At 56.0% G+C, this 25,239-nt stretch overlaps 2 protein-coding genes across 8 annotated transcripts; both read left to right on the top strand.

The window, feature by feature from the left end:
- The first annotated feature begins 350 nt into the window (after nucleotides 1-350).
- On the top strand, nucleotides 351-15,736 carry PIGO (phosphatidylinositol glycan anchor biosynthesis class O). Of its 2 annotated transcripts, XM_075079097.1 has the most exons (12): nucleotides 351-427; nucleotides 597-1,090; nucleotides 2,423-2,566; nucleotides 3,666-3,789; nucleotides 4,808-4,967; nucleotides 5,448-5,621; nucleotides 7,611-9,183; nucleotides 9,692-9,895; nucleotides 10,205-10,407; nucleotides 11,201-11,271; nucleotides 11,855-11,971; nucleotides 12,184-15,736. In XM_075079097.1, the coding sequence occupies exons 2-12, from the start codon at nucleotides 598-600 to the stop codon at nucleotides 12,251-12,253; spliced, it is 3,333 nt and encodes a 1,110-aa protein (XP_074935198.1). In that variant the 5' UTR covers nucleotides 351-427; nucleotide 597; the 3' UTR covers nucleotides 12,254-15,736. The 2 variants fall into 2 exon arrangements, with proteins under 2 accessions (XP_074935198.1, XP_074935199.1); XM_075079098.1 differs by lacking the exons at nucleotides 10,205-10,407; nucleotides 11,855-11,971; nucleotides 12,184-15,736 and adding an exon at nucleotides 10,408-10,500 and having other exon boundaries at nucleotides 11,201-11,273.
- Nucleotides 15,737-15,939: 203 nt separating this feature from the next.
- FANCG (FA complementation group G) lies at nucleotides 15,940-24,817 on the top strand. 6 transcript variants are annotated; one of them, XM_075079100.1, is made up of 14 exons: nucleotides 15,940-16,065; nucleotides 16,228-16,318; nucleotides 16,973-17,137; nucleotides 17,693-17,886; nucleotides 18,288-18,441; nucleotides 19,625-19,755; nucleotides 20,139-20,285; nucleotides 21,020-21,180; nucleotides 21,425-21,491; nucleotides 21,970-22,304; nucleotides 22,467-22,522; nucleotides 23,100-23,237; nucleotides 24,139-24,271; nucleotides 24,570-24,817. In XM_075079100.1, the coding sequence occupies exons 1-14, from the start codon at nucleotides 15,979-15,981 to the stop codon at nucleotides 24,685-24,687; spliced, it is 1,977 nt and encodes a 658-aa protein (XP_074935201.1). In that variant the 5' UTR covers nucleotides 15,940-15,978; the 3' UTR covers nucleotides 24,688-24,817. The 6 variants fall into 6 exon arrangements, with proteins under 6 accessions (XP_074935201.1, XP_074935203.1, XP_074935202.1 ...); XM_075079102.1 differs by having other exon boundaries at nucleotides 17,693-17,763; XM_075079101.1 differs by having other exon boundaries at nucleotides 17,006-17,137.
- The last annotated feature ends 422 nt before the right edge of the window (nucleotides 24,818-25,239 follow it).

Raw genomic sequence — 25,239 nt, forward strand, 5'->3', positions numbered from 1 at the left:
TGAGGGGGGAGCACCCCTCCTGAGTGGGAGCAGGTTCCTGCTGGACTCCCCGGGGCTGTGCAAGAGAAGCCGGAGCACCCCTCTCCCAGGCTGGGGGGGGCACCCCCTCTCCAGGGACATGAGCTTCTATCATCAGCTCCCACTCGCTGGGGGGGATCTTTTGTAGCGTGCTCCCCACAGCGCGCGCCGCACGGAGGGGAACGCCTCCGGAGATTGGTTAATTAATTAGTTAATTAAAGCAAGGAATTAGAGGTGCTCGAGGAGGTGTGTGTCCCCTCAGCCTGCGGCAGCCCGGCGGCTCCTGGCCGGCAGGGGGCGCCGCCGCTCCCCAGCGCTCCCCGCGCCGCCGCTCTTGCCACGTGCGGCGCTTCCGGGGGGGGGGGAACACCGGGACCGGGACGGTGGCGGCGGGCGGCCTTGGCCGCAGGTGGGCGGGGGGGCCCCGCGGGGGGGGAGGGGGGTGGTGTCCTGAGGGACCGGGAGGCGCTGGGGGGCGGGCGGGGCCGAGTGTGCGGTGGGGCCCGGGCCCGGTGCTGGTGGGCTGTCGCCGGGCCAGGGGGCGGGGGCCTGAGCCTACCTCTCCTTCCCCCCCGTAGGATGCAGCGGTGGCCGGTGCTGCTCTTCCTGGCCTGGGTGTGCTTTCTGTTTTATGCGGGTATCGGGCTCTTTACGAGCGGGTTTCTGCTGACCCGCATCGAGCTCGCCAGCAGCAGCTCCTGCTCAGACCCTCTCCTGCCGCCGCCCTGGGAGAGGCGAAACCTCCCGGCAGGCTCCTGCTGGGCGCCCCAGCGCTTTCCCAAGGCTGTGCTTGTCATCATCGATGCCCTCCGTTTCGAGTTTGCCCGCTTTAACGCGGCCAAGACCACCCCGCTGCCCTACGAGAACAAGCTGAGTTTCCTGCACCACCTGGTGACCTCTCAGCCCCGCCATGCCCGCCTCTACCGCTTCCGAGCCGATCCCCCCACCGCTACCATGCAGCGCATCAAGGGCCTCACCACCGGCTCGCTGCCCACCTTCATTGACGTGGGCAGCAACTTTGCCACCTACGCCATCCAGGAGGACAACCTGCTGGCGCAGCTGGCACAGAACGGTAGGTGACAGGGCACATGCAAACCACTGGTCAGCATGCACATGGGGCCTTTTTTCTTTGCTCCGTCGGAAGGGAGCTGCTTATAAACACACACATCCTTGCTGGCTAGTTCTTTTGTCCTGCTCAGGTGACAGTCATCTCAGGCAGTGCTGTCATGCAGGCAGAGGTTCTCCATCTTGTACTGGGAGTAAGAAATAGATGGGACCATGGCTTCATCTTTGTCATCTTCAAAGATGACAAGAAAGCAGGTGAAAGTGGCCGTACTGATGGTGGCTGTCACAAGGTCACCACCAGGAACAGCCATGTGATGACAAGGGCAGTGAGTTGTGTGGCGTTTGCCTTTGGGTGAGACGAGGGAGGAGCTGGTGCCAGGTGTGCAGTGGGAGTGTTGCTCAGGTAGCAAGCCTGCCTGGCCAGCTGCCTGTGGCTGTCAGGCAGCGAATTCATCACATTTACTGCATACTTTGGTGCTGCTGGGGTGTGCGTAGTGCAGCTGCAAAGGGCCTGTTAGGGTGGGATGATGGAGTAGAGAAAAGAGGACAGGACATGATCTTGTGTTACCCAAAGAGATTTCTTTCTAGGGCTCAGAGTGGGACAAATACCAGTGCCTGGGATGAGGCAACGTGACTGGGTTGTCCGTTCCCCTGTATGTGAGCAAGGTGGGCAAAAGCAGTGAATCATGAGATGCAAAAAGCTGGTAGACCCTGCACCACAGCAGCAGCCCCTGAGGAAACAGTTCCCATGGGAGGCTCTGCAGAAACGTGGAGGGCTGGCTTGTGGCAGGCAGGACAAGTGGAGCAAGGGCAGAGGGAATCCCTTTTGCTTTCTCTTTTCCGTGTATGAAAACCCACGGTGTTGTGTTTAAAGCCAGAGGACAGGACTCATTGCTTCTACTCAACTGCTGTCAGCAGCCACCTATTGCCTTGTGTTTTAGAGTGGGGCCACGGCCTTGGCTGAGGGTTTGTCGGCTTTGCACTGCACCTTCCGAGGTGCTGCGGTGGTACGGGTGGGCACCTGCCTGCTTCCTGGCCTCCTCAACCCATGGGCCTTTCTCCTGGGCTGATGTGGCAGAGGTCAACAGTAAGTCATGAGGTTGTGTGGGTGGGTTTGGTGGGGGTGGCACTTGTAGGCTTAGAAACAGTGCTGGCCGCTCCCCATATTCAAACTCATTTACAGCTAGATGGTGATTTTAATTTTACATCACTTTTGAGTGTGGGCTGGGGAGAAGCCAGTGCTCCAGAGCCTGACCTGGATCTGCCCAGGCTCTGTACACTAGTGCAGGTCACAGCATGACTCAGGTGGCTCTCATTAGTTCCTTTCTTGCTGCCTCAGGAAGGAGAGTGGTCTTCATGGGTGATGACACTTGGGAAGGACTCTTCCCAAAGAAGTTTTTCCGCTCGTATTTCTTCCCTTCTTTTAACGTGAAGGATCTTCATACTGTGGATGATGGGATACTGCAGCATCTCTATCCAACTGGTAAGTAGCTCTTTCCCCAGGGCCTGGGTAACCCTTTATGTTGTGTGGGGGTCCTACTGCAAGTTTGGTGTAGGACTGAAACATTTTTTCTGTTATGGAGCAGCACTGGGCTGTCACACACTGCTGCCCAGGGATTACAGGGCTGTAGCTGGGTTTCCATAGATAAGCCAGCCTTTGGGGCCTGTAAAGTGTTTCTATAAAAAAAAAAAAAAAGAACGTAGCTCAGTGGGACAAGGTTAGTCTTCTACATCTGTCCTAGAAACACGCTGCCAGGGTGGAGCAGAAGGAGCAGCTTAGCTTTGACACATGGCTGCCTGGGCAGGCAGACAGTGCTCTAGGAAATACCCAGCAGTGTAGCCAGGAGGCTGGAGCACAGCACTTCTCTCAGCAGAGTATCAGAGGCTCCCAGTCTTGGGACAAAGGTGAAGTGTGAGATGTATTTGTGAATTTTTGGTGATTTCATACTCCTCCCTGCGGTCCTAGGACTGAGGGGAGTACTCTTTGCTTTATCTTTCTACAAATCTAAGTAAATCAAGGCCTTTCATGGGGAAGTCCTTCTGCCTTGTGGGGGAGCTGCAGCTCATCATTTAACTCTAAATATGTTGGTTTTCATGTGAAGCAGAGGGGAGAGGCCAGGGTGAGGGGCAGTGTTGGTGCGCCATGCCCATGTCCTGGGTGGGACACAGAGGGGCTCATTGATGAGTCTGACCTGAAATACCTCCATGGAAGGACTGGAGTTCTGGGTTCTTTTCCTGAGCACCCCTGTGCTATAGCTCCATTTATGGCAATTTGAGTTAAGAGTGTTTCGAGGTGACTTGGGTGACATGGGGCTGTTCCTCTCCTGAGGGGTGGTGAACAAAAACCATGGATACTGGGGCGTCGAGCTCCCTGCAGCATTGCGCCCAGCCACCCGTAGACGAAGAGCGTGCCTCTGCTAAAACCTGCATCCATCTACTTTTGAACTGGGAGTGACGCTGGCAGGAGGGGAAGAATCAGCAGTTTCCAGAGGCAAACAGAAAGCTCTGGCAGGAGAATCCAGGCATAAAGCCTGTGCCTGAATCCAAGGTTTGTATGTGATAAGGCTGCTCTTGTTCTGCAGTGGACAGTGGTGAATGGGACGTGCTGATTGCTCACTTCCTCGGCGTGGACCACTGTGGGCACAAACATGGACCTGACCACCCTGAAATGGCTAAGAAGCTCACCCAGATGAATGAGATGCTCAGGTGATTGGTGTGGTGGTGGGGGGATTGCCAGCTGGCCTCTTCCTTCAGCAAGGCTGGTGGGGTTTTCCCAGGGAATTTACAGAGGCAGAGAGCAACAGGGAACGCTTACTGTGCCGATTAACGCAGAGAACAGCTTTGGCCAGCAGCAGCTGAAACCCCAGCTATGGGGCAGTCTTGGTTGCATAGATACATGTTCACGAGAGGCTTGGTGTCAGAGGAAAGGCTGTCTTCAGGCCTTGGAGCCTTGGTGCTCAACTAGGTGGTGATGCAGCTGGAGCACAGCTGAGCCTTGCTCTCCCCATCTTTAAAATGGAGATTGTTGCACTGAGGTTTGGCTAACGTGTGAGAAGCACTTGGTGAACCCTGGCTCGGGAATGCTGCATTTGCTGCACGGGCCTGTGAGCTGTGGCTTTGTGTCAGAGGACAGAATGGAATCCAGAAATCCTCATTCTGCGGCCGTGCCTCAGCCCAAAATGCTGCAGCTTTGGACTCTTAGGGCTGCCTTCATTTTTGCTGCTGGAAGGAGTGGATAACTTGCCCAGCTGCAAGTTGTCTGAGAGTGTGGTACATATCGTGTCACACCTACTGCACCTTCCAGGGACAAATCCCCTTTTTTTTCCTTAAAAGCAGGAGATTGCTCACACAGTGTGAAACAATATACAAGACCCAAATAGAAGCAGCCTAAGATTTGTTACTGTTGGGAACCTTTCTTCTGAACTGTGTTTTGTTAGGGTCTCTGAAGGCACTCAGGAACCAGCCACCATTCGCTAAGGACCTAAGGAAGAGCAGTCCACTCTGTCTCAGGGCTCTGAATTTCAGTTCAGTTTTAAAGCATCTGTTGTCCTGGTCCCTGGGTTAGTTGCTACAGCTCTGTGTCAGCACTTAGTTTTACGCAGATCCTTTTGTGTGCTTCACCTCTGCCACGCTGGCAGGCTTGTGGGGGAACATGTCGTCTCCCACCTGGGCTACCCAGGACCCTGCCCAGGTAGGGGTTGACCTTCCTTACCCTGGGTGACAGGTCCTTGGTGGATCACCTGGGGAATGACACCCTTCTTCTGGTGGCTGGGGACCACGGCATGACAGAGACCGGAGACCATGGCGGTGACAGCGAGAAGGAAGTGAATGCAGCTCTGTTTGTGTACAGCAAAACACCCCTATTTGGCACTGGCCCTCCAGAGGTGAGAAGAAGCTGATCCTTAGCTACCACTGCCTGAGGTGGCATCCGGGGTGAAAACTGCATCCTGGTTTTACAGAGAGTAACAGTTTGATTGGGATTGTTTAGATTGAGAGGGTTGGGGAGTCTGTCACCTTTCCCAAGGAAGAATGGAAAGGCTGACATGGGATGCAGGTAACCAAAGTGTTTGGGACCCATCTTCAGGCCCCTCCAGCTGTGAGGGTTGTCTGAGTGGGGACAGGTGAGCTGTTAGAGAGCCAGGGCCAGAACCAAGGACCTGCAGCTCCCAGCAGGCATCCTCCCCACCACAGGGCACTCAGGGAGGAGAGAGCTGTGCCTCTGCCTTGCCCTGTGTTTTTCCCCCTTCCTGGCTTCCCTACATTCCCCTCTGAACAGGGATATCTTCCCCACTGTCCTGTAGCCTGAGCAAAAAGCCATGTTACTGTGTTCTTTCCGAATTTCCAATTCCTCCCCATCTCTCCAGGAACCTGAGGCCATTCCCCAGGTGAACCTGGTGCCCACTGTGGCCCTGCTGCTGGGTGTGCCCATCCCTTACAGTAACATCGGGGAGGTGATGGCAGAGCTGTTCTCCGGGGACAGTGATGCTGTGTCTGCAGCCTTGCAGCAGCTCTCCGTCTATCACATCAACGCCAAGCAGGTACGGCGTCCCCATTGAACTAGAGAGGAGAAGGAATGGCTTCTTAAGCACATACCTCTTCTGTTTGGTGGAGGCGGGGCGGCAACGTGGGGTTGTCTTCGCGGGGAGTGTATTTTGGAGAGTTACCTCCTTACAGTGTTTGCTCCAGTAAAAGGTGGCACTGTTTTCCCAAAAAAGAAATGAGAGATACCTGTTCAGTGCTCTGTGGTGAGTGCCGTAGTGTGGAAAATACTGTCGGGGAAGGTGGCATTCACTTTAGGATGAGGGTTGGTCCCAGGTGGCCAGAGGTGGATTTAGTTATTGGGGAGGCTGGTTCCTCAGGGCTGAAGATGACTAGGGGCAAGTTTTGTTAATGGAGATTCAAGAGTACAGATGGATGTTTTGACGCTACTTCAGTTTTGGAGGAGAAACTGTGAGCTAAAAAGCTATTCTAAGTCAGTGATGGAAGGAAAACAGTAATGAAGGATTGAACACAAATGCCACGTAGCAGGTGACAGTAAAGTGGGATAGAGAAGAAGCAGTTTACACCTAGTGCAATGAAATAAAGAATCCCAACAGCTGAGTGACAAAATTTGTATGAAAGTGACTATACCAGGCATAAAAGGAGCCCAGGCAACAGAGCAGGCCATGTGCCAGGGCAAGCCAAAGCCTCTATGGAGGATATGAGGGCTGTCTGTTGTGGCTCTTGGCATGCTACAGATCCAGATTTGCTGCACGTTTCGCAAGGCATGTGTCTTAGCTAAGTGCCGGCCTGCCTTTGAGGGACCCCCAGATTGCTGGGAGCACAGGAATAACTCCTCCAGCCCCCAGTCAAACCTGCTGTACCCTGGGGTTCTCAAGGAAGAAGGCAAACCAGACCAGGTCCTGTTTTAGGCCCAGTTGTCTGGAAGCAACCCATGATGTGCCAGTTGGAGGCCATTGGTGCAAGTCAGTGAGGAGCTGGAGAGGATACGACTGCTGACGGGAAGGCAAAAATGTCCAGCCTCTGCTGTGTATTTATAGAGCAGCAGAGTGCTCTGTCACTTAAAGACGATAGTGTATGTTACTGTCCATTAGTCACTGAGGATATCGATCATCATCTATTAGGAATTAGTGTTATCCAGTCCTGCCTGTTTAAATATTTGCACTCATAAATATTTGTCTCGTTTTTCTTCCTCATTGAGGAAGTGTCTAGCTTGATCACACTGATGTTGAAGAAGGTTTTGCATACCAGGGAGGTCATGCAGGCCTGGGTGAGGTCTGGTGCCTATGTTTGCCATTCATGGACAGGGGCAGCCTGATTCTGCCTGTGCTCTGAGGCGACTGGAAGGCATGTGAAGGTATCGGTGTGTTTCAGGGCTTGAGCAGATCTATGCTGCTGAGCAGCTGGGTGTTTGTATGGGTGCTCTGCCCTGGTAATGCCCTTGTAAGACATTTTTTATGACTCTGGGATCATAGCTGCCTCCGTTCCTGTCCTCTTGAAGTAGCAAGCAGAATTGAGCGCTCCTTAGCCTGTGGTACAGTGGGTTAATGTGTCTATACTGAAGCAGAGGGAGCGGTTTGATTTGATTTAATTTGATGTCTGTCCTCAGACAAACAATGTAAAAGTCGACATCACCTGCAGATTAATAGCTCGCAATGACTCGATGTGCTGGGGGAAGTCTGCCTTATTGCTGCCAAAGACTCCACATAAAAGCCCTTAAGTGATGCACAGTGTTACCAGAGGTGCACCTGCAGATGAAGAACTGAGAGGATTCAGTGTGGCTGTCGGGTTGTATGTGGCACTTGAGAGGGATGTCACTTTGGCAGGAGGATTGTGTTTCCTGCCAGTCACATCCTGAATTTGGGTGACCAGCCCTGGGTGATGTGGCTGGGGACGGCTCTGTCCTGGCAGGGGTTTGCAGATGGGGGCTGTTTCTGTTCTGAAGGGCTGAGTGAGGAAGATGCCAGTGAATCCCCTTCCTGGTGGTCCCAGTGCCGCTGTCTGACCCTTTGTCCCCTCTCCCGTAGGTGGACCGTTTCCTGCACTCCTACTCGCTGGTGGCTCAAGACCTGCCAGCAGAGCAGCTCCAGCGCCTGCAGGAGCTCTACTCCAGTGCTGTGGAGGAGCACATTTGGCTCTTGGCCCAGGTGCAGGGAGCGACGCTGGTGCCTCCAGAGCTGGAGTCTAGGCTTGGAAGCCTCATTGGCCGCTTCCAGCTCTACCTACGGGAGGCAAGGGCTATGTGCACCCAGACCTGGGCCCGCTTCGATCCCCTGCGTATGGTGGGGGGCTGCACCCTCATCGCTGCTTCCTGCTTGCTCTGCTACGTGACCTCAGAGCTGGCTGCAGCGTCGGACTCTTTCTATCGCAGCTGCCTCCTGTACCCACTGCTTTGGGGTGTGGTCGTGGCTGTTCTGCTTGGGCTGGCCCGTGTGTTCACCCAGGAGGGGCTGGATCTCCTCCTGGTGTCATCATGGGCAGCCGCAGCTTCTCTGCTGGGTTTTTTCTGGCACTGGTGGGGCCGGCATCCCAAGCGAGCCCGTTTGGCGGGCAGTCAGCCACCTTTGGCCAGTGTTGGCCTGAGGCAGAGGCTGCGAGCATGGCTGGGGCTGGCATTCCCCATGGGCATTCTCCTCTTCCGCTGTGGAGCTATGTTCTCTGATAGTTTTGTGGTGGCCGAGGCCCGGGTGGCCCCATTCCTGCTGGCCTCGCTGGTGACGTTGCTAGTAGGGAAGCTCCACTGGGATGGTCGCCTGACTGTGCCAGAAGGCCCCAAGCAGCAGTTTCTTGGCTTTTCTTCTTACCGGAGGGAGATCTGGTACCTGTTGTGCTTTGTGGCCATGCTCTTGGTCTGCGTGCGCCTCTCCGGTTTCTTCCACCAGTGCCGTGAAGAAATCCCCCAGTGCCGGCCCTCTCTTTTCCTCTCCCCCCTTGCCAGTCTGAGAAACACACGGGCCAAGAACCTCTTCTACCTCCTGTGTGTGGCCTTGCTGGCTGGGCTGGCCTACGCAGTGCGGAGCTGGCTGCGACACTACGGCAACCTGAACAGCTCAGACCCCCTTGTGCTCTTTGTGCGCTGGGGTTTCCCGCTGGTGGTCCTCTGCATTGCCTGCTACTGGGCTGTTGCCTCCAGCGCTGAGGACTCTCTCGGCAAGCTGCAGGAGCTGGTGCAGGTGGCAGTTGTGGCCTTCCCATGGGCTGTCTACGGGCTAGCGTCCGTGGGGCTGCTGCTCCTGCTGTGCAATCCCATGACGGTGTTCGCAAAGGACACACGGGAGTCGGCAGGATCCATCGTCACTCCCTCCCTGGGGGTTCCCAGCTCTGAAGTTGACTTCCTCCACGTCATCCCTCAGATCTACAAGAGGATGCAGGAGTCTCAGAAGAGCCGTCTGGAGCGGGGCAGCTGCAAGGCTGCTGTCGCAGCGTATGGGCTGGGCAGTGTCTACTCGGCAGCCCTGGTCATAGCGCTCACTCTGCTGGGCTTCCTCTTGATGCTTCTGCACAGTGAGCGGTTGAGTCTTGCCTTCCTTCTCCTCTTCCTGGAGGCCTTCATGCTGCTTCACATCCACACACGTGCCAGAGGCCTTGCTGGAGACACTGGTGAGTCAGGGCTCAGTAGAGCATCCTCCCAATGTGCGACCTGGGCCTTATCTGCAGCAACCTTGTCTTATTTCCAGTGGGAGAAGCAGAGCCCAGTCTCTGCTCTTGGTGGAGCAGTGATCCTCAGAGGATCCTCCTAGCTTTTTTAGACTGCTTAAATCCCCTAATAGAAGAGAGATGTGTGCAGCAGGGATGCAATGTGGGAGGAGGAGGAGTCCCTTGTGTCAGGGAAGGGGGCTCTACGTCCATCCCTCCTCCCCAGGGTACAAGCAGCCACTGAACCGCACGGCTGCTGGCAGAGTCCAGTAGCAGAACAGGCAGCAGAGGGAATGCCTGGCCCCTCTCCATGTCCTCTGGTGGGAGCGTGACTGGTTTCTGTCTGTCAGAAAAGAACGTGGAAATGGAATCTGGAAGATAACCCAATAGGCTTTTTTTGACTGTGGATTTGTCTTGTTCACGATGTTGATCTGTCTTTCTCTCTCTCTCTCTCTTTTTAAAAATCTCTCAGAGCCTTTTTCGGTGCCCTGGTATGCAGTCATCTCCTGGCTCCTTGCTGCTTCCCAGTTCTTCTATTCCACAGGCCACCAGCCCATCTTCCCGGCCATCCACTGGAATGCAGCTTTTGTGGGCTTCCACCTTGACCACAGCACAAACTTCCTGCCTGCTGTCCTGGTGGGCGCCAACACCTTTGCCTCCCATATCCTCTTTGCAGGTAAATCAATTTCTTCCTGGGCTGTTGAGCCTGAGCAGACATGGCTCACTGCTTTGCCTTGTCTGGAGGCCTGCAGGCTGAGCACGAGGCAATGAAGGCTCCAGCACCAGCTGAACAGCAGCACCCTCGCTGTCCCCTTCTGGGGCCACAGAGCTGCCCGTGGCCTGCAGCCTCCATGCAGTTGTGCCTGACCAGCAAACTGGAGCTGGGGTATATGCATCCTGCACATCCAGGCCATGATGGCAGAGCCTAGACTGCTCCTCACCTCCTGGGCTCTGGTAACTTCATGTGCCTTTGTCCTTGAGGTAGTCGGCTGCCCTCTGCTCCTGCTTTGGCCTTTTGTGTGTGAGATGCCCAGCTTGCAGAAGAGGAAGCCCAAGAAGGAGCCCCGGGATGAGCTGCAGGAGGTGGAGGAGCATATGATGGAGATGAGGCTGAGGGAGTCCCCAGAGAAGTTCTCCAACGCTCTGCTGCAGCTGGGGCTGAAGTATCTCTTTGTCCTTGGGACACAGGTACGGGCAGAGGCGGGATGGCTGTGGAGAAAGCTGTCCAAGAGGAAATTGGTGTGCTGTGAGAACCATGGGGCACTCTGATCAGAGAAAGGGGTAAGCCAGGACGCAGGCAAGCCAAGGGGTGATATGTCTGCTTGGAAGAGCAGCTGCAGAGGTCCTCTACTCAGCCATGCCATTTGCTCTGTGCTTTGGGAAGGGCTCTGGCAGGGAAGCTGCATATGGATTAGGCTGCTTTTCATACCCGTCTGTGCAGAGTGGTAACGTCTGTTCAGAAACTACAGGGTTGTGATCCTGCTCCCCCTCTTCCTGACCATGCCTATCTATTTTGCATCAGCTCTGGTTTTCATTTGATTGTGTGCTATGGTGATACAGGGAGCCGAACACCAGAAATTTAATCCCGTGAAAGAAGCAATTAGTTTTCAGGGGTTTAGCCCACCATTCATTCTCCCATGTGGTCAGACCAGGGGCAGTGCAACGGAGGGGGCAGGCCCTGCAGCAGGAGGGCGGGAGTGCCCCTCTCAGTGAAATACTTGGTCAGGTTAGCCACAGTGTGAGCCTGCCTCTGTCCTGCCCCAGCCTGGCCCCGGGGGAGCCTGTGTGTACCCCAAGCCACTTGTGTTTCCTGACTTGAGGACACAATGGAAGGGAATCTTCTTTGGGTTGCTTGTTTCTGGTGTGCGCTGTACCAGCTGCCCAGGTGTGTGCAGTGTAGTACCACCTTCAGATGTGAACCTGGTGCCCAGGAGGTCACTCCAGAGTCACTTGTAACTTGTTTTTCCTGATCTCCCTGCAGCTTCTGGCCTGTGTTTGTGCAGCTATGATCCTCAGGAGGCACCTCATGGTCTGGAAGGTCTTTGCCCCAAAGTAAGTCCCAGGAGTTGCTCTGATGCTGCGTTAGGTCTCATATCCCTGACACCTAGACAAGAGTTCATAGGCAGTGGTGTTGGAGAAGACCTTGTGGTTGATCTTCTGACTTCTTACCTAGCAGAGGCTGGTGGACTCTCCTTAACTAATTCCTGCTTCAAGTTCAAAAGCCGGACTTGAGCTAAAGCCTAGAAATTTCTCCTTATCTTGATTTCCAAGAACACACAGAGCCTACCTGGAAGCTAAGAATAATCAGGGGAGAGAACCAAAGGTAGGGATACCAGACCAGAAATGGTAAACTAGCAAACCTTTGGGCTAGTAGGAGTGTGGCGTGGCCTTGGCCTCTGAGGGTTCCAGTATCTCACCTGGGTGTTGTCCTGAATGGCCTCAAAGCAGAGGCATACTTGGCTTCCAGGTTGCAGTCAGCAGCTGCTGGGGAGTGAACATAATTTAGGTTTTTAGGATGTGGGGTGCTACCAGCCTCTCACTGCCAGGAAAATCAGACTGCTGGGAGTGAGGGCAGCAGCCTGTCTTTGCAGGCATGCTGGCTGTGAGATCCTTACTGCATCTGTTGTGTCTGCAGGTTCCTCTTTGAGTCGTTGGGCTTTGTGGTGAGCAGCATCTGCCTCCTTCTGGGGATCTCCCTGGTGATGCGTGTGGACTGTGCTGTCAGCACCTGGTTCAGCCAGCTTCAGCTCAGGTAGCGTCAGAGGTGTGGGGAACCTGACCTGCTTGTCAGCCGAGGCTGTGGTTGTCTCCCTACCCCTCTGGTGCCAGGAGGGTTACACGAGCCACCAGCAGCAAGTGCCTGCCGACAGCAGTCGGGGATTATCCCCAGCTCCCTGCCTCAGCACTGCACAAAAGGACTGGAGCCAACTCTTCCCTGCTTATTGCGATGGTGTTTCTCAGCAGAGGAGGTCAGAGCTCTCGCTGGGTGCCTGTTGGCAGCGGGAGAAGTCTGCTGCAGGAACCCAAGAAGTAAGAGTCCTGAAGTGCTCCTCTGGAGAAACACCAACCAGGGGTCTTGCTGCTACTTCCCTGACAACTGTCCCTGCTGTGCAGCTGGTCAGCTTCAGTGGCCAGCAAGGCATCACCCTGGCTCTGCAGAGACAGTGACCTACGGGAAGGGGCCTGCTGAGGAGGGGAGGTCCTGCAGTCACCACTTCTCTTTGGATGTTCAGTTTTCCTGCAGGAATCAAAGTGCACACAGTTACGCGTACAGATTGTTCCTGGGGTCTTGGTGGCAGCTGCTCCTCTGTAAAGTCAGTTGGCTGCTCTATAGTGAGGCCCCTCTTGCCCTACGCTCCCATTTTCCTGGTCTTCCTCAGCCCTGCAACAAGCAGGGAGGAGCACTGTGCTGCCTCATGCAGCCTGAAGCAGACTTAGCTTGTTGGGGGTGGGTGCAGGGAGAGCTCTGTCCGTGACCAAGAAACTCTCTACCCAGGGTCTTGGCCTGTTGCTGTCCCCTTGGGCTGGGCTACAGCAGCCGAGGCCCCCATCTCTCCCTGAGCGTGTGCTGCCAGGTGCTGGCTGTTGGTTGTGAACAGTTGAGGTGCAGCGGGTTGAGGTGCAGCAGGGTGTAGTGACAGAGCGTTGGCTCATCCCTGTATCAGATTTGGTCAGGAGGAGAGAGGAGTCTGGAGTAGCTGTCCCAACTGCAGGATTGGCCTTGGTGTGAGCTCTGGTGCCTGGGAAGAGCTGCTTGAAAGCCCTGAGCAGGTGACAGGTCTTCTGGGAGGCAGCTTAACCCACTGGTGTCTGTGATGTGCTGGGGGTTTTGTCACCCTGCAGGGTCCCCAGGCACTGCAGCAGATGGCATCTGTGATTCCACACTTGGTACTTGTCTCCCTCTTGGCCTTGGTGTTCTCTGTGGGACTTCATGCCGCAAGTGAGCTACCCCAAACCCACCCTTGACTGCTCACAGTCAGGAGACATTATATTTCCTTCTTCATGGGCAGAGGTGGAGGACAGCGACCACGGTGCCTGGCCACATCCCAGCTACATTTCCCGGGCAGTTTCAATGGGAGCTGGTATTCCTTAGTGCCCTGAAGCACTCTGTGGCATTACTTGGTGCTGTGAAACCTTTCGTCTCTTCCCCCTCCAGAGAGAGCTGAGGACTGCTTGCCTGGGATTCCTGTACTGATTTTTGTTCTGATTCCATTTGTTTTTTAAATCATACACCATGACTGACCCTCTTTGAGTTCCTTGCTGAAGACTGCTAGCTAACTCCAGGCTCTTCCTCTCCTCTGCCCTGGAAAGTCCCAGGGAAAGTGTCACCTCTCATCACTTCAGTTCTTGCCGTTAATGCCCGAGTGCCCAGGCACTGTGGAAAATGGCTCTTGAGGGCAGGTTTAGTTTTGTGTTTTACCTCTGCAAAACGCTTGCTCAGGTGTCAGGGTGCAAGTCCAGGAAGGCTTAAACTGCTCTAATTTTGGGTTTCTTTTGCCTGGCCTCGTCCTGACCTGCTGGCTGTTCTCTCCCACCTCAGCCTCACGTCTCCCCTGCATGGTGGGCCTGTCCTGCTTAATTTCACCCAACAGAGCCAGGGACCGGATTGTAGCCGGCATGACCCCAGGGCTCCCTCACTGCCTGGATGCACGCACACCAGTGCTAACACAAAGTGAGGGAAGCAGCGTGCAGTGGGGGAAGCGGAGGGGGCAGGAATGGATCAGCCCACAATGAGATGGGCTTAAGCAGTCCCACCTTTAAAAAGGTTTCATGCTGTATTTGCAACTCCTTGGTGGCCAGGCGGTTCTTGGTGCTGAGGGGGCTATGCTGATGGGTGAGGGGTGCATCAGTGTGAAGAGGAGGAAAGGGATGGAGGGAGCAGCTACCCAGTTAATTTTCATTTAACGTGAGGTCAGTCTAGATAACGCGTGTTGCTAAACCCCAAGGCTGGAGCCCAAACAAGTCTTGTTGTAACCTCATAACCCGGTGAGAAGCTTGCTGCCTGAACATATTTGTGCTGGCAGAAATCCTTATGGTCACTAGTGCTGTAGAACTGGCCCCTGACATCCCCACAGCTGCCACCCAGGCCCCTGGGATTCCTTCTTGCCCATCTCTGGGTCTAGTTCCTCTTTCGATGGTCACATAACGCTGCTGAGCCTTCCCATGCCCATTGTTCAGTCGGAGTGCTCAGCTGGTGCTTGGGCATCCTCTCCTCATCCCTCCATGTCACCTTCCTCCTGGGGCTGGAGGCTTGAGCAGAGAGGACAGTGGAGCTGCAGCACCATGAAAACGTGCACACTTATCTTGCCGGAGAGCAAAGAAAACTTGCAGTAACAAAGCTGTAAATGCATTCTTGTCACTGCAGAGATGCCAAGGAGTGCTAGCTGCTCGGCCAAGGCAGACTGGCTACTACACCAAAGAATTCAGATTCAAGAAGATGAGTTTTATAAGATCTGGGGAAGCTCTTGCTTTCTGTCATTGACTTTTTCAGTCTTTGCCAGCCTTCCCCAGCTGCCCTCAAGCTGATTGTTTGGCTGCCCTTCTCCCGACTATAACGGGGATGACAGAGTTGATGTTGGTCCAAGGCCTGGACACGCTGCAGATGCTAAAAGCGGATGCGGCTGTGTTAGCGATTTAAAACCCTGAGGAGTGCCCACTGGTCCAAACCAAGGCTCTTTGGGAACCCTGATGTGCTGGGCGCAGGCTCTGTCCTACATCCCCTTGCAGAGATCATCCCCAGAGCCTGCTGGGTCTCTCCTGGAGCAGTTATCCCAAGCAGTTCCTTTCTGGTCCCTATGTCCGTTGGTTGACCGTGACGGGGATGTGCCATCCCCAGCATGCTCAGCGGAGGGGTTTCCACCCTGCGCTCCACAAAGCTGCTGCGCTTTTGGCTTTTGGAAGCATTGTGCATGTGCTCCTTGGCAGGGCTAGAGTGGGCAGTGCCCTCTCCCTCCCTGAGCTTGACTAGATGTGCCAGGCGGCTTGGAGCGAGATCGTTGTTTTATGTTTTGTTATTGACCTCTCTGTGCCTCAGTACCCTATTTGGGAAAAAAAAAAAAGGGGGTGGACCCGGTTCTGGAAAGTAATTGGGGAGCTCTGCACGCAGCGTGGTGCTAGCTTTCCTGGGTATCTCAGCCGTTAACGCTTTTGTCCCCATTCAGCAGCTACATTGGAAAGGTGGAAGTGATGCTTGAACCTCTGCTAGGAAGTAGAGCCTTTTTGCTTCAAAAAAAGAAACCCCCAAAAACCCCAAAACAGGCAAGTTGGCAGTACTCATTCACCTGACAGGTTCAGCTCCAGCCCGCTGTGGTCCTGGGGGCCAGTGCCTTCTCTTGCAGCGCTGGCGCACCGCTGACCTGTCTCACTGTGGGCTGTGCTGCAGCCGGGGAGGGGTCCCTTCCTTATTAAATGGTTTGTTAATTAATCGGTGACGGGTGGAGATTTGCTCTCCGAGGGTTGTCAAGAGGCTCTGGGCGGCTGCGAAACGGATATTTGCAAATAAAGCGGTGAGATCCAAGGCGGGCGGTGGTCGTCTCCTTCTTCGCGCCCCCGGGGCGGGACCCCCACGGCCGGGGTCTGTTCGGCGGCAGCTTCGCCCAGCGCCGAGGCTCGGCCGCGGCCCTTGCGGCGGCGCGGCTGATGGCGGCCGCCCCGTCTCGCCGCGCTTGGCTGTTGCCCAGGCGCCCGCCAATCAGCGGGAAGGGCGGGAAGAGAGCGGAGGGAAAGGTGGGCGGTGGCCATGACGGGCAGGCGGCGGCCATGAAGCGGCGGCGCTGGGTGTCCCCGGAGCCGGGCTGCCTGCAGGCCTGGGCTGCCGAAAGCCAGGACCTGGCCGGCCGCTGGCGGGTGCGGCGGATCCCCTCTCCATCACCCCCGTCCCCGGGGCTGCCTGCCCTGTGGTCGGTGTCGGTTGCCATGGGAACGCCGCAGCCCGCCGGGGTGGCGGGGACGGGACGGGGGTTGCGGCGGCCCCGTGGCCGGGCCGGAGGGTGAGTGTCTCCCTTGCAGGCAGCGCGGTGCTCGGGGAGCGGCGGAGCGGTAGCGCAGGAGGAGCGACGGCAGCGAGGCGGCTTCGGGGAGCTGCTTCTAAGGATGCGGGGTGAGCGGCGGCGGCGGCCCGGTGGGCTGGGGGAAGCCCGCCCCGGGCCTCGCCTTCACCCTCCCGGCCGCTGCCGTCCCGGAGCTCAGGCCCGCGGGCGCCGAGGCAGTCGTCCCCGCACACCGGTGTTTGCCGGGATGCAGCTCCGGCATCCTAGTGCGGGGAACAAACCACTGAAGGGAGCGGGGTGGGGGGTTCCCTGCTGAACTGGGGCTAAGGGGTTAAGGCCCGTCCCAAACTTCTGCTTGATCTTGCTGGGGGATGTGGAATTGTGGGTTTGTCCCAGGAAGCTGAGAGGGGGTCCCGCCACAGCTGTGGCATAGCGGAAGCCTGATGCATGGGAGAAGGAGAGAGGCACAGCGTGGGAAACCTCTGCAAAAGGGCGTATGTATTTCGGAAGAGGGTAGGCTATCAATGCTCCTTTGGGAGAGCTGAAAGGTGTCAGTCCTGAAGGACTGCAGCACCTGGACAGCTGGGGAATCGATGTCTACAGCAGTGTCCGGCACCTGGAGAGGTGAAACCTAGGTACTGCAGTTCCCAAGCTGTTAAAGCTCACCACAACAACAAAAAAAATACTTGTGAGGACACCTCTGTTGTCGCAAAGCTGGGTGACGACACCTGAGTGCAGATAGTTATCGGGTTTTTCCTAGCCAGCTCAATTTCTTGTTGGGTTGGCTGTGATCGCAGGGCTGCCGGCTGCCCTCCCTTGCCTGCCTCTGGAGCTTACCATCCTCTACAACTCCCTGCTTTTTACTATGGGAGCACCTGACTCTGACATCAAAGGAGAAGCAGAAGGAATACGCATGGGGCTCCTCAGGGGTAAGGAGGTTGTTCTTGGTACGGGAGCTCCTCGGAGCGAGGAGAGCATTTTCTGCGCTTTGGAGATCTGTGGTGACTGGCTGGAGGCGCAGGGGGCAGTAAGCAGGGGAAGTCTGGCTCCGCTGGGAAGGGCAGGAGGTGGGGCAGCTTGCGGCAAACTTTTAATGTTAGTAGAAAATTAGTGTTTTCTTTAATTATGGCATGCTGGCTTCAAAGAAAGCTCGCTGAAATAGACTGCAGGTTAGAAGGGGATCTGCAGTGTTGGCACATGGTTGCCAAGGGACAAGTGATCTCAGGAGGCGCCTGCAGAGCTGGAATCACAGCTTTGAACTGTGCATTGTCTCCTGAGCATGCTGCTGTTAACTCCACTGTCCAAGAGCTTGATTTCCATGTCACTGAGGCTGGAGCAGCCCTGTAACCCCATTCCTTCCCTTGCTACGAGGAGCCTGTGCCTGTTTGAGGCTTTCCCTCCCTCTCAGGAAGGTGTCTGTTACAGGGCACAAACCTGTTGTATCATGGCTGGAGGTTTTTTTGTTTGTTGGTTTTTTTTTTCAGTTCTGGAGGCTTTTGGGGCCTGTGGGCAGGATCTCAGCACCGAGGAGCTGTGGCAGAAGGTGCTGCAGGAGGTAACTGTGGAGGAGCTGCAGGCACCTTTGCACCGACTAGGGGCTCTGCAAGCGGCGTGGTGGCTGGCAGACAGCCGCCTGGGAAGTACCACCGGCCTCTTCCGGCTCCTGACCAACACAGAGGTGCGATACAGGAGACCTGAGCAGGTTGGAAGGGGGCTGCAGGTGGACTTGCAGCCTCTATAGGGACCAGGCTGCAAGCAGCGGGTTGCAGAGGAACCTTCCCTGCTGATTGTGAGGCTGCTGAGGGGTCCCACCTTTTTGTATGCCCTCCAGTGGCACTTGGATCTGCCTTGCCAGGATCTCCCTCTGCTTCTCCCTCAGGAGCTCCTGCTCCTGGGCCAGGCAGGAATCACTGCAGAGAGTGATTTGCAGTTGAAGCGAGGGGGTGGTAGAACATTGCTCCCCAGCACAGACAGCACTGTCCAAGGGTTTGGTGGGACCTCTGTTTCTTCAAGCCCTGGGATCGGTGTTTCCTGCTTCCCTTCAGCATTCCCTGCTCTCTCTCCTCTGTGCATTCACAGGACCAGGGGAGAGGTCGCAGCAGTGATGGGGAGAACGAACTCCTCTACCTGCTCAAGGCATGGCGAGTACCCGCTGAGGGGGTCTCCCTGCCCCTTGTACAGAGCGCAGAGGACTTGAAACAGATCCTCTGCACCGCAACAGTCTTCCTGCAAGGTTTGTCTGGAGGAGGTGCTCCTGCCAGCGCACCCTCCCAGTGCTTTCCCATCCCAGGGCCTCTTCTCCCTGCCCTTATGTTGGTTTCTCTTCCCAAGCAAACTAGACCTTGGGGCTTTCTGGGCTGTTCCTTTGGAAGAGGGCCTGGGCTGAGCCTCTGGGTCTCAATCCTGTTTGGTATCCAAAGAGCTTCTCTGCTTTTTCCCCAGCTAAGCCTTTCTCTGCACTGTCACAGCGTTCCTCTGCCTGTCTGTGGCTTTAGGTAGGTGACTGGGTCCCACAGTGATCTTGTCTAAAGCGGAAGGCTGGCAGGGGAATGAATACAAGAATTCTCCTTTCTTCTGTCTGTCCTCTGGCACTTACCTTGTTCCAAGTGCTTTGTTCCCATCGGATTACGGGGCTGTGGGAGCCATGCAAAGCTCTTGTGCAGCTTTGTAGCCTGATGTTGCAGCAGGTGATTGATCTCATCTGACTGCTGTGCTCTGTCCCACTCGTGGTTTTGCCTCGCTCACTGACTTGACAACCCCAGCAGTGCCGGGGGAAGCCAGCACTGCCTCGCTCTGCTCAGGCTGACATGGGGCCTTCCTGCAAGGAGGGAGGGCAGGAGCTCCTGCCCGCAGACCTCTCGAAAGCCTCTAGGGCAGTGATAGCACTTCCAGCAGGGTGGTGGCAGATGTGAAGCTGATGTAGGCATGCGATAGCAGCCTCAGAGGGGAACTTAAAATGAGGAGTGAAAGAAAAGCAAACACCATTCATGAGAAACGTTCATGAATTAATATCCCCAAGTGTCCTGCTAGGAAATGGCCTAGATATGCTGGAGAAAGGTCTTTCTGAGATTCTGTGCGTGCTTCCCATCTGTACCACTGTTGCTGTGGGTGAATCCGCAGGTGGACCTGCCCAGCGCCTACCTCTGTCCTTGTTCTGGACCAAGGCAGGCGCCTTGGTATCTGGGCTTGGAAGATGCTATTATTTCTGCTAGACATTTCCGCTGAGTGGCTTGGTCTCTCGCAACGCCATCAAACCAAAGATGGCAGCTTGGCACCATCCTGCTGCATGCTGCTGGGTGTGGAGGGGATCTGGCAGGTCCCTACGGCACCGGGAAGAAAAGGTCATGTAAGATTGTTTGGGGACCAGGCGGGGTGGGAAGGAGAGCCACAGAGCTGAGGTGTTGGGTCTGTCCTAGGGCTGCAGGAGCTGGAGGCTGGGAACTTCCCCACTGCCATCTCCCTCCTTCAGGAGGCTGCGGGAGGATTTTGCTCCAAGAGGGTCCTGGCCCAGATCTACACCTGCCTTGGCTGCTGTGCTCAGCGAATGGTAATGACTAGGCCTCTTCCCTGTCAGTGGGGAGAGCCGCAACGCAGCCTACAGTGGGGTGGGGAGGCTCAGACTGATGTCCACGCTGCCTCTGGGTGGTCCTAAGCTGCTGTAGGAAGGTAGGGTCTTGGGTAGAAGTTACCCTTGTGGCCCCTGCCTCCTTGCAGAGCTGCAAAATCTAGGCAGGGGTTTTGTCTGAGCGCAAAGGGTTGCCGCAGAGAGAGAAGCTCAAAAAACAGGCTGAGGAGGGTTGCCTTTGGCTAAAGTGCCGTCCTTGCTTAGTGGTGATAGCTGGGGAAGCAGAGCAGGGACCTGGATCCCACCAAAGAGTAAAGGTGTCAGCAAGAAGTCCTTGCAACATGTACCTCTTCCCATCTAACTAGGGCAAGCCTCAGATAGCCCTTCAGCACCTGAAACGGGCCCTCCAGGTAGACTTCCAGTGCCTTCCTGCCCTGTCCCATGCGGCAACAGTGTACCACGAGCTGGGGGAGGCCAACGCCGAGCTGCAGGCCCTGGCTCTGCTCTACGAGGTTTGTCTGCTTGCTGTAGTTCTGGGTTGATTTTTTGTTCAGGAGAGCCTGCACAGAGCTTCAAGCAGGCTTCTGCTTTCTGGGGGACTATTTGACCTTGGAGTGGTCCCCAAAGTAGACTACAGTGATCCAGCCATGGCGCTGTCTCCAGCAGTGGGCTGGAGGAGCTCAGTGAGGTCTCAGGTTCCTGCTCAGCACGTGGCTGTTGGATGTGCCAGGGCACAGTCTCTCAAAGTCACTAATAGTAAAGAGGCCTTTAAAAGGCAGATTGTGGCTGGGCGGAGTGGTGTGTGTGTGTGCATTAGCTGTAGCAACCTTGGACTGCCTGGGAGGAGCAGGTTTGAAATCCGTAAGATACAAACACAGACATGGAGAGGGGTCTTCCTCATTATGAATGGCCTAAGATCTGGTCTAACTAGGTCTGTGGCTGCAATGGGAGATAGTGTTCTAGGCAGCTCAGAGCACCTTGACTTGAAAACCTGAAGTGATCTGGGTGATCTTGCACATCCTCTGATGTTACCTGGAGAGCAGAAGTCTACCTGTCCCTGTGTGATACTTGTTGTTCCTGGAAGCAGCTGTGCTGTGCCAAGCGAGAACAGCGGAGCTGTGCTTATGAAGTGCTGTGCTTCTGCTCATCAGCGTGCATCTCCAGATGCCAGAAGTGGTAAATGATTGCAGCTGCTTGGGACTCGACCAGCATTGTGTTGACCATATTTTCTGTTACTGTTTCACAGGCTCTGGGAAAAACCCCTCCAGCAGCTGCTTCCTCTAGTCCGTATTTCCTAATCCGAATGGAGCTCCTAGTCCACACACCAATACTAGCCTCTCTCCTTCGCCATCGCCAGCCCTCTGAAGTGAAGTACCTGCTGGCACAGCGGTGTCTCCAGTACGGGAGGTAACAGCACCTCCAATCTGTTTGCAGCATGCTGCTTGTTTGGGCTTTGTGGTTTTCTCTCTCCTCCTGGAAACAGTCCGGTTCGGTACTGCTGTTGTAGGTCTGCTCAAGTCAGGGTGGGTATTGCAACCAGAGCAAGTGTGGTGCAGGGAAAGCCTGTGGGCTAGAGATTCAGGTTCCACCTAGCTGCCAGTGCTTCTTGGAGTCCCCGATCCTTCCACCATGTGTCCCATCCCTCTTGCAGGGTGGCTGATGCTGCAGAACATTACCTGGATTTTCTGGCTCTGCTTCAGGAGGGGCTGCAGCAGCAGGTGGGTATCTCGGTGAAGACCTCCCTTGGTGACTTGGTAGATGAGGTTGTACCCCCGTCCCAAGGCCTGGGCCTAAGCATCACCCCTGGACCCCAGGTTTCAGTGTCTAGTTTGAGATGTGAAGGAAATGAGGCAGGGGCTGGCACTCTGACCTGTGGCATGTCTGTCTGCGGATTCACACCAGAGTCTGCTTGTCACTGCTCTCTGGAGACACAGCTTCCCCTTCCCCGTGGGGAGCAGCTGTCGGCCTGGTTTTGGATGGCTTTCACTTCAAGAGCAGGGATTTGCTACCTTGACTCTGCTGAGCTGTTAGTGCTTCACAGGTTCTGCCTCTTCTGGCAGGCTTCAGTGTCCGTGGGAGTAGGTCTGAGCTTTTCTGGGCAGCAGCCTTGTGTTCCCAGTGAGAATGGGGCCATTCTGCTTGGCTGGGCACTCTGTGGTTCTGCCTTTGAGTGCTGCCACCTCCCTTGCTCCCCAGGTGCCCCTGGACGGTGGCTCAGCTCTGCCCAGGATCCCTGAGGTGTTCCTGGAAGCAGCATCTGCCTTGGAGCAGGTCGGAAGGCACAAGGATGCCATAACCTTGTGTGAAGAGGTCATCAGCAGAACGACTGGCCTGATCCCACAGATGTTACAAGTGGAGGAGAGGCTGGATCAGCTGGAGTGCCCGTCACCAGGGGCAGGGCTGGCGGGCAGACTCCTGTCCCAGAAGGACAGTCTGTGCCGCCTGGCCTGGAGAGCGGCTGGATACCTGCACCAGGGCTGGGCATGGGCTGAGCTGGGCAAGAGCAAGGAGTCTATTACACAGTTCAGCAGGTGAGGGAGCCTCACTGGGAGAAAGAGCCTCCCCAGCAGGCAGCAGTGGCTGGCAGGGGCCAGAGCAGGGTGCAGCACGGCAGCAGGGGCTGGTCTGACAACTTGCAGCCTATCTCCCATCCCACGGGTGGTACCGAAGTTCCTCTGTCCTCCCACCCGCAGGTGCCTCGGCGATCTCTTGCGAGTTCAGCTTTGCGGGTCCAGCTTTGAACCAGCAGGTAGGATGCTGCAAAGCTGGGAGCTGTGTGGGGCCTGGCTGGGTTGGGATCCGCGTGCTTGGCAGCAGTGGGTACCAGAGCAAGGTGCCAGGCGCAGTGTCACTGCTGGCAGGAGGCGCTTGTCCCAGCATGCTGAGCTCTGTGCCATGCTGGAGGCTCTGAAGGGACTGGCTGGTTTGGTTGGAGCAGGGTTTCGCTCTGCCTCCTTCCCTGCTGTGTATGCAACAGTTAAATGGGTTATGTACCAGGAAGCTTCTCAAATCCAGTTTCAGGGAAGAGATCTATACCTGTTGTGCAGGTGGGCAGCCACAGGCCAGGCTGTGCGAAGGTTGCTGCTCACCAGAGCCATGTAACGTAGTGAGCTCCTGGTGTTCTTCACTCTCACCCTCTGCCACCTCCCGGCCTCTCCCAGCCTGGTTGGAGAGGCTGAGATCTGCCACCAGCTGGGGTCTGGGGAGCCAGAAGGTGAACAACCCAAGTAAACGTTTGGCCTATCCTGGCTGCTAGCTTGGCTCAGCCAGACGAGGGAGAAACGTCTGGATGACAGTCTCCACATCTGTGTGTCTTTCCATGCCAGGGAGTCTCATGCCAGAAGTGGAGGTGCTCCAGAAGATCAGGTTGCTTTCTCTCATTGGGAGAGGTGCACAGTTCCTGGAGCTGGGGAGGCACAAGGAAGCCTTGTTGGATTTCCAGCACGGTTTGCAGATCTCACCGGGTAAGAGGCTCATTTTGGTGAGGAACAGAGGTGATTTCCACAAAGGTGCCCTGGGCCGCTTTGCTGTCTTCAGCAGAAGGGTCTTGTGCTTTAGGCCATGCTGCTTTGCATATCAAGGACTATGGTAGGTCTACTAGGCCTAGTACCTAACATCTAGTGACGTTACGTACTTGAGATGCTTCTCTGGGACCTGGTCAGCTCACTGCCTTGGAGAAGCAGACCAAAACTACTGTCAGAGGAGTTTATCAGAACTCTGCCCACAACCTCTGCCCTGAGGCAGCTTGAAAATTTCTCTCCTTCCTGCCCAAACCCCAGCCTGGTACAGTCAGCTTTCTCCTGGAGATGGTCTGCATTCCCAGAACAGCCACTGGACCCTTAGTTCGTCCAAGCAGCATGTCTGTGCCTGGCACAGTCCGGAGGCCGAGTGCAGAGGCCTGTGGGGGAAGCGGGGAGTGGAGTGCGGAGCCATACACGCCCCGTCACAGCCGAGGCATGGCTAGTGCTGCTCCCAGGGGTGCCCCACAGCACTCCAGCTGTGCTAACACCCCACACGGGTGCAAGCTTCGCTGGAATCTGCCAGACCTGCTGCTCCCAGTCCTGATCCAGGCTCCCTCCCTGCAGGGGTGCAGACCTGCCTGCAAGCAAAACCCCAACCTCTGTCCAAGCACAGGCGTGGCTGGCTGTGCTGCAGGGCTGATGCCATCTGCCTTGGCTGCCAGCCCCAGGGTTAATTAGAGCCTGTGACGCAGCCGGGATGGTCTCCTCCCCATTACACCACCTCTCCTTGCCCTCACCTCCCTCATCTGGCTTATAAGCTACTTTTGCAATGCTCTGCAACACCGCAGGGTTGAGGACCTGCTCCTTCCCTACCAAGGGCTGAGTCCCCCTTTGTGTCTTGCAGGTGACTTGGCTGCTGCCTCCTACCTGGTGCAGGCCTTGTGGGAACTGAACCGAAAGCAGGAGGCGGCAGCTCGCTGGCAGAAGCTCTCCCAGCGTGCCCCTGGAGAGGATGGGCAACAGGAAGGGCAGGGAAGGTGTGTAGAGGGACAGGTGGGATCTCAGCTGCCCCAACAAGAGCTCCAGCAGTGCAGCCCGTGCTTCAAGCTGTGGGGTCAGTTTAGTTCAGCTCCTGCTACCCTGCAGCTCCGTCTCTGAGAGACAACAGGTTGTGGCTCTGCAGGGGCTCGCTGGGGCACAGAAGGGCTGACATGGATCCAAACGGGAGGGCAGAGCCAGGGGCCCTGCACAGTGCACAGGGAGCAAACTTCCTTGTCGGGCCGTGGTGAGGGAACGCTGTGGCCCTCACTGCTCCAATGCTCCCTTCTCTTTCAGGCCCTTCCCCTTGTACCTGGTGTCGTGTCTGAAGCAGGCGACGTTCCCACACTGTGAATCTCTTACCAGAAGCATACAGGGTTGTCTCGGGACCGGAAGCCAGGACCCCTCAGGCTGACCCGCTCAGCCTCCCCATCCCCACCTGCTGAACCCTCCCCTCACCACACCTGCATGAGGTCTTTAGGGACTCCTCCAAGACTCGGAGTTACTCTTGGGTGAAGCTGGATTCCTAAAGGACTGAAACAGAATAGATCTCCTTTCCTAATAACAGAAAACTTTAAGTTTTCACTCAGTGAGCATAGTTTGGAGCCCAGGAAAGTGGTTTTGACTGGAGCACGCAGCTCCGACATCTTGCTTCCGCTGTGCTGCCTGCATCAGGGACAGCAGCTGGGTCCAGACCCCTGTCCCGTGTGCCCCTAGGGCTCTGTGCCTGCCACGGCAAATGGCTCTAGGCCCCACTGTGGCGCTGAGCAGGCCGAAGGGCCACCTGCTCCTGCCCAGCGTTTGGCACAGCTCGTTTTGGACAAGAAGATGCTCACAACCACCTAAACTCAGGCTTTGGCAAGCTGAGCCCCACGTGGGGGGAAGAAATGGTCTGGAGCAAACAGGTGACGGGTGAGGAGGGAAATGGGAGGCAGCAAAGCTTAGGAGGAGTGTGAGGCAGGGGCAG

The sequence above is a fragment of the Phalacrocorax aristotelis genome, chromosome Z, assembly GCF_949628215.1.
Source record: "Phalacrocorax aristotelis chromosome Z, bGulAri2.1, whole genome shotgun sequence".
In the NCBI taxonomy this organism is placed as follows: domain Eukaryota; kingdom Metazoa; phylum Chordata; class Aves; order Suliformes; family Phalacrocoracidae; genus Phalacrocorax; species Phalacrocorax aristotelis.

What these genes read in the sequence shown, in the direction of transcription:
- PIGO (XM_075079097.1), top strand. Translation starts at nt 598, where the DNA reads ATGCAGCGGTGGCCGGTGCTGCTCTTCCTGGCCTGGGTGTGCTTTCTG. An exon ending in GGCGCAGCTGGCACAGAACG is followed by an intron (nt 1,091 to 2,422) that starts GTAGGTGACAGG and finishes TTGCTGCCTCAG; the next exon opens with GAAGGAGAGTGGTCTTCATG. An exon ending in TTGGCACTGGCCCTCCAGAG is followed by an intron (nt 4,968 to 5,447) that starts GTGAGAAGAAGC and finishes CCATCTCTCCAG; the next exon opens with GAACCTGAGGCCATTCCCCA.
- FANCG (XM_075079100.1), top strand. Translation starts at nt 15,979, where the DNA reads ATGAAGCGGCGGCGCTGGGTGTCCCCGGAGCCGGGCTGCCTGCAGGCC. An exon ending in CGGTGTCTCCAGTACGGGAG is followed by an intron (nt 21,181 to 21,424) that starts GTAACAGCACCT and finishes TCCCTCTTGCAG; the next exon opens with GGTGGCTGATGCTGCAGAAC. An exon ending in AGGAGGGGCTGCAGCAGCAG is followed by an intron (nt 21,492 to 21,969) that starts GTGGGTATCTCG and finishes CTTGCTCCCCAG; the next exon opens with GTGCCCCTGGACGGTGGCTC.